Source organism: Myotis davidii, unplaced genomic scaffold, assembly GCF_000327345.1.
Source record: "Myotis davidii unplaced genomic scaffold, ASM32734v1 scaffold961, whole genome shotgun sequence".
NCBI lineage: Eukaryota > Metazoa > Chordata > Mammalia > Chiroptera > Vespertilionidae > Myotis > Myotis davidii.
The window spans coordinates 422604-430125 of NW_006291013.1; the positions used below are offsets into that span (position 1 = coordinate 422604).

The following is a 7522-nucleotide window of genomic DNA, read 5'->3' on the forward strand; positions in this document are numbered from 1 at the left end:
CGAGGGGGGTGGAGGGTGATGTGGGGACAGGGACACATATGTAATATCTTAATCAATAAAAAATATATTAAAAAAAAAGAAAATGTGCATTGAATTTTTTAGGATAAAATCAAGTTTTTGTAATTTTTTATTTAAAAATATATAACTGCAACAAAATCCTGGAAATGCAGATATTTTACTCTGAACTGGCATGTTGAAAATGAGTGAATTATAGTTTTATAATTAAATGTAACATTAAGAGGACACTGCTGAAAACTACAGGCCATAGCTAAGTATTTCGAAAGAGAACATTAGATATTTCATTGAAAATCAAACTTTACGAAGTGATATAAATGCTTAGGGAAATATATTATACTAGAGGCCTGATGCACGAAATTAGTGCGGGGGGGTAGGGGTGGAGGTTGTCCCTCAGCCTGGCCTGTACCCTCTCACAATCCGAGACCTCTCAGGGGATGTCTTACTGCTGCAATCGCACATCTCTTGCAATCCGGGACCGCTGGCTCCTAACCACTTGCCTGCCTGATCGCCCCTAACTGCTCACCTGCCTGCCTGATCTCCCCTAACTGCTCTCCTGTCTGCCTGGTCACCCCTTACCACTCGCCTGCCTGCCTGATCTCCCCTAAACGCCTCTGCCTGCCTGCCTGATCACCCCTAACTGCCTCTGCCTTCTTGCCTGATCACCCCTTACTGCTCGCCTGCCTGCTTGATCGCCCCTTACTGCTCGCCTTCTTGCCTGATCACCCCTAACCACTCTGCCTGCCTGCCTGATTGCCCCCAACTGCTCTCCTGCCTGCCTGAGCACCCCTAACCGCCTCTGTCTCAGCCCCTGCCATGGCAGCTTCCTCCAGAAGGTCGTTCGGCTGTCCAGTCTAATTAGCATATTATACTTTATTATTATTGATTTTACTTCTCTTTGACCTTGATGAACATTTTGGTCTTACCATAACTATTTGAGAATGCCATATTTTGACAAGTTGATGGGTTTTCCTCCTATGTGAAATGAAACTATTAAATTAGAATTATTCGCCCTAACCGGTTTGGCTCAGTGGAATTCGATTAAATTGATGTTTAGTCCCCAAAACATATAAATTGGTCAAAAGATTACAGTGTGTGGCCCTGGCCAGGTAGCTCAGTTGGTTAGAGCATCTTCCAGATATACCAAAGTCGGAGGTTCAATCCCTGTTTAGGTCACATAAAAGAATCAACCAATGAATGCATATATAACAACAAATTGATGACCGCCCCCCCGCCCCCTCCCTTTCTCTCTCTAAAATCAATGAAAAAAATTTTTTTAAAGTAACAAAATACTTGTAAAATCTCAAGGTTTGAAATATTCAGGGCACCTAATCCAGAGTTAAATGTACAGAAAAATCTCTATGACTTTGCAAAAAGGATTAGCCCCCTATAAATCTGTGTGTGTGGTTGTGGTGAGAATGGTAGTTCCCCTAGTTCAGTTTGAAGCCTCAAGTGAACTCAGTCTGGAATTTTAAAAATAGTTTAACTAAATATGGTAATCAAATCAGATGTTTATAAATACTACAAGGCATATTTGGCCTCTGTGGGTGAAAACCCTGATTCAAACCTGCATTAACTGCCTATACCACTCAAGCTGAACTATTTGCTACCAGATCTGACAGCCTAGAGCAAAACAACACTATTTTAACCCAGGTCAGAGAAGCCTGTTTACAGTCAACATGATCATATTTTCTCCTTAAGAGTTCCAACAAGAGAAACAGTCAATCCCTTAAGAACATTTAACTCCACCCCAAAGGCAGAAAAACCTGACCTTTAAAAAATACTTTCTTCTTCCAGCTAACCCAGTAATTTAATTTTTTGGAGTCAAATAGATTCCTTTGAAAATCTGATGAAATAAAGGCTCATACTCCCCAGACAAGAAAGCAAATATGTACAAGTACTTTTTAAAGATTTTTAATTGATTTTGAGAGAGAGGAAGGGAAAGGTAGAGAAATACCACCGGAGATCAAGCATGCAACCTGGGCATGTGCCCAGATCAGGAATGGAACTGACAACCTTTCAGTACATGGGGTGATGCCCAACCAATGAGCCATACTGGCCAGGGCAATATACAAGTATTTTATACAATGGGAGAGTAGTAAGGGAATCTAGAGTTTATTAAGCACTACTATGTGCTTAGTGTTTGGCCTATTCACAGGTGGAAAAACAGGAAACAAAACACACTGCCCTTCAGGTTACATGTGCCAGGGATACAGGCAGATTTCTTCATTCTTTCAATTTTACAGAAAGAAAAAATGGTTTTGACCTAGATGCCAAGAAAATAAACTGCTTTACCTTTATATTTTTCCTGTGAAAGCCTTAGTCTTCAGTATAACAAGGTGGGGGGAAGAAGATAAAGGAACCAGAGTAAGAAGAGAATCAGTACTACTGACTGGACTTACTAGAGTATCTGGAGGGCATTGTACTTTTCCACTATATCAAGTTTTCTACAGTAAAAATTAAAGCAGCAGTGATAAATGTTCAAAAAGCTCACTGTTCTGTAAGAATATTGAAAGATTTCTTGAAATTCTCCACAGATGCTATTTTTGTCACCGCTTTTTATTTTGTGATTTGCACAAGAACCACTGAAATGAAAAAACAATCCACTCTTCTTACTGCATATTAGGTTAAGAATAAAATGCAAAGGTATTTTCAAGGAAATGGAAAAATCGAAGGAAAAAAAGCAGCATATTGCTCATCTAAGACTATTCATAAGCCAGTGAGCTTTAGTCAGGGAATTTTCCTAATATGTACTTCAAAAAGAAGTAGACTTAGTTCTCTAAATTATGCAGAGATTAAATTGCAGCCTCAAGCTTCCTCTTCTGAAAAACCTATTGGCAATATGATTCTTAAATGCAAGGACCCTAATTTCAGAGTATCTATTGGCAGGACAATCGGAAACCATTTTTTTCTCTCATGTCATAAGCCTTCAGATGCCACAATATTCTCCTGAGAGACTTTTGCACTCCTTACTGCCTACAAACTTGAAGGTATGGCTCGACAAACATTAATGTGCAGATTGATGGGAGATCAACCACACAATTCATTGTGACAGGAGACTCCTCCAAAATGAAAATTAATAGTTCGTGAAAACGAACGACCTCAAAAAAGTGGAAGCAGCTCTCTCCCCTCAGCACCCTTTTCTTTCGCGTATTGTAAACCCTTCCATTAGAGTTAAAAACCAAGTGAAAAAGGTATTTTCAACCCTTGCATTCAATTTGCATTTCAATCCTTGTTTTCAACTCTCTGCTCTACCAAGAACAGCAAATACCATGGTTAAATAGGGAGAGACAAAGCAAGACGCAAAGAACGTTCGAGGAGGCGCCCGCAAAACTCAAGCAGAAATCACGAGTTCCGAGGTTATTCCCGGATTGCCAGACTCCCTCCCGCAGACAAACCACCAGGACACCGGACCTTGGGGCAAAGGACGCTCCTTCGGCATCTGGGCTGACAAGGCCGCGCCTTCCCTGAGCCGAGCTCCAGACCAACACCCCGAGACCGGTTCCGCAACTTCGCGAGGCCCAACCCCAGCCCCTCACCTGCTTTTGCACGTCAGCATCGCTGAGGGCCATAGTGAAAGCGACGCTAGGCCAGTGGGCAACTAGCTCGAACTTAGGCCTGAAGAGGATGGTGGAGAAAAGGGAAGGAAACCCTGCGCAGGTTCTTCTTCCCTTTGCTTTGTAATCCCAGGTTCCGGTTCCTGTTAAGTGACCGCGCAGCCGAGACACGTGAGCCTTCTCAGCCAGTAGAAAAAGAGCAGGCCTCCGAAAGTCCCGCCCCTGCCCCCTCCATAGCTAAGCACTGGACAGGGGCGCGGCCTGTGCTCTTAACATTTTTGGGTAATTTCTCCGTGCTGTTTTCCTCAACAGCTGTCATATCAATGAAAGAGAGGGAAGATCAGGATCTGGCATCTGAAGTTAGTGAAGGTGTGTGAATTTCCCCAGCCTTACAGCCCTTGCAGTTTTTTATAAACATTTTAAATATTTTGCCCTAGACGGTTTGGCTCAGTTCATAGAGCATCCTCCTGCGGACTGGAGGGTCCCCTGGTTGATTCTGGTCAAGGGCCCATGCCTGGGTTGCCGGCTCCATCCCCAGTGGGGGGCATGTAGGAAGCAGCCGATCAATGATTCTCTCTCTTCATTAATGTTTCTATCTCTCTATCCCTCTCCCTTCCTCTCTGAAATCAATAAAAAAATACTTTTAAAAAGTTTAAATATTTTATTTATACAAAAACATAATTTAGTATTTTACTTTCTTGGTCTTAATAAAAGGAAACTCGATAATACTTATTAATAATTTTTTTTTGTTAATCCTCACCCAAGGATATTTTTCCATTGATTTTTAGAGAGTGGAAGGGAGGGGGAGAGACACAGGAGAGAAGCCTCAATTGGTTGCCTTTGCATTCTCCCCACCAGGGCCAGGGATCATGCCTGCAACTGAGCTACAGGTACCAGGGCCAACTGCTCCATCCACTGAGCCAAACAGGCTAGGCTATTAATTGATTTTATTTAAAGTTATAGAAAAATTAAGCAGAGCAGATAGTTATCAGGTAGATACCTTTGTCACCCTCAAACAGTTTCCCCTATTGTTTTTTGGCCACAAATATGAGAGTTTGTTTTCCAGTTTCCCCAGTTATTAACATCTTACATTAGTGTAATGTATTTGGCATAGTTAATTAACCAATATTGGTGTATTAACTAATGTCAATAATTTATTTGGATTTTCTTACTTTTAATCCAATGCCCTTTTCTGTTCCAAGATACTACATTTTGTTTAGTTATGTCTCCTAAGTTTACTCTTGACTGGGACAATTTCTCAACCTTTCCTTGTATTTGAAGACCTCGGAAGTTTTGAGGGTACTAATTAGGTATATTGTAGGATGCACCTCTATTGGAAATTTTCTCACGATTGATTGTGAGTTATGGGTTTTTGGTAGGAAGATCACAGATGTAAAAGTGCCATTTTTATCATGTCATATCAAGTATTCATGCTGTCAACATTTTTTATGACTTTCTTTTCTTTTTTGTTAATCCTTGCCCCAGGATATTTTTTTCCATTGATTTTCTAGAGAGTGGAAGGGATGGAGAGAGAGAGAGAAAAAAAAGAGAGACACATAGATTGGTTGCCTCCCACATGGCTGGGACCCTTGGCAGTGGATTGAATTGCAACCCAGGTAATTGCCCTTGACTGGAAATCAAACCCAAGACCCAAGATGAAACTTAAGATAATTGCCCAACTATAGGCTAATGTAAATGTTCGTGGGCTGATGACACAAACCACTGAACAACACCAGCCAGGGCTCAACATCATTTTTTACTATTGATGTTGACTGTGATGGCCTGGTTGATGTAGTTTTTGTCAGGTTTCTCCACTGTAAAGTTACACACACACCCTTTACTGTACTCTTTAGAAGGAAGTACTAAGGAGTGAGGAGTCATGCTCCTCATCCTTCAGGGTGGAGTATCAACATAGTTTATTTAGAATTCTTCTGAATGGCTCTATGCATTTTTTAACATCATTCCCAAAACCCACTTAGAGGGACTTATTCAGAAAATTAGGGCAGAAATTCCTCCAGTCTTGTTTGCTTCAAACTCCCATTTTTTTCCCCCAGCTACAGAAGCAAAGACTTGAAAAAGTTATTTTTAGGATAGACTCCTAGTAGTAGATTTAAAGGGTTCAAACATTCTTTTTTTCAAAATCCTCACTGCTGACATGTCTTTTTATTGATTTTAGAGAGAGGGAGAGAGAGAGAGAGAGAGAGAGAAACATTGATCTGTTTTCTCCTGCACCCATGCTCCAACTGGCAAGCAAACCTGCAACCTGGGTATGTGTATGTGTCCTGTCTGGGAATAGAATCCAACACCTTTTGGTGTATGGGACAACACTCCAACCAACTGAGTCACACCTGCCAGGGCATACACACATTTTTTAAAATATGTTTTTATTGATTTCTTTTTAGAGAGAGAGAAAGGGAGAGGGAGAGGGAGATAGAAACATTGATAATAGAGAAACATTAACATCAATTGTCTGCCTCCTGCTGGGGATCTAGCCCAAAACCCCAGCATGTGTACTGACCGGGAATCAAACTGGTGACCTCTTGGTGCATGGGCTAATGCTCAACCACTGAGCCAAACCGACCAGGTGCTCACACATAATACTAGCTTTTTATTTTGAAGAAATTTCAAATACAGTAAGTTGTAAGAATAGCACAATTTTCTTCACCTAGATCCACCAATTGTAAACATTTTGCTATATTTGCTTCATCACTTTTCATACACTGGCAGTTCTCAACTTACAATAGCTAGACTTAAGATTTTTTTTTTACTTTATGATAATGGGAAAGCAATATGCTTTCAGTAGAAACTGTTCTTCAGATTTTAAATTTTAATCTTTTCCCAGGCTAGTGGTATGCAATACGAGGTGTGATACTCTCTCATGATACTGGGCACTGGCAGTGAGCCACAGCTCCCAGTCAGTGCTAAGATCGGCAGGATAAACCATGCAGGGGTGGAGAGTGTCCAGTATGAGACCTGAGAAATCATTTGGTCTGGCCCTGCCGAGTCATTAGGGGTGAGTTAATTAAATGTTTGACCAAATGTAACAGGCTAATTTTTAAGTTGATAATTTTATATGGCCCATGAATCCTATATAGTAAAACCCCAGTGACTGAATGGCAGAATGACCAGAACGACTGGTCCACCAGTCACTATGATGCGCACTGACCACCAAGGGGCAGATGCTCAACGCAGGAGCTTCCCCCGGTAGTTAGTGCACTCCCACAGTGGGAACACTGCTTAGCTGAGTAGGATGAGCGGCGCTCCCACAGTGGGCAATCCCTGCTGGCCATGTCCCCCACCAGTGCATGAACTCATGCACTGGTCTTCTAGTGATGTTATAAATATTCAAATGGCCCTTGGAAAAAAATTTCCCACCCCTGGATAGGGACAACCCTTTAACCAACCAAACTATCTAGCCAAGTCCTGATAATGACATTTTTGAAGAGTACAAAACATTTGATGAGGCCAGTTCTAGAAAATCCCTCAAGCCCTGGCTGGTTTGGCTCAGTGGATAGAGCCTCTGCCAGAGGACTGAAGGGTCCGGGTTCGGTTCTTGGTCAGAGCACAAGACCAGGTTATGGGCTCGATCCCCAGCAGGGGGCAGCCATAATTCTCTCTCATCATTGATGTTTCTAACTCTTCCTCTCTGAAATCCTATATAATAAAGAGGTGATAGGTTGCATCACTCCAACACACAAGATAGCTGCTCCCATGTGGTCAAAGATAGCCGCCTCAAGATGGCCAGCAGGGGAGGGCAGTTGTGAGCGATCAGGCCAGCAGGGAAGGGCAGTTGGAGGCAACCAGGTCAGCAGGGGAAGGCAGTTGGGAGGGACCAGGCCTGCAGGGGAAGGAGGTTGGGGGGGCGGGGACCAGACCTGCAGGGGAGGGCAGTTGGGGTGACAAGGCTGGCAGGGGAGGGAAGTTAGGGGCAATCAGGCGGGAAGGGGGGC

General features: G+C 42.5%; 1 protein-coding gene across 3 annotated transcripts in view; it reads right to left on the reverse strand.

Moving 5' to 3' along the window:
• ATP6V1E1 (ATPase, H+ transporting, lysosomal 31kDa, V1 subunit E1) overlaps positions 1–3715 on the reverse strand; it is a 75056-nt gene extending 71341 nt beyond the window's left edge. For 2 of the 3 annotated variants that reach the window (XM_015564222.1, XM_015564223.1), the window contains exon 1: positions 3555–3715. In XM_015564222.1, the coding sequence (XP_015419708.1) occupies positions 3555–3587 (33 nt within the window). In that variant the 5' untranslated portion in view covers positions 3588–3715. The remainder of the gene's footprint in view (positions 1–3554) is intronic. The other variant, XM_006764132.2, reaches the window with a different exon arrangement.
• Between the last annotated feature and the right edge of the window lie 3807 nt (positions 3716–7522).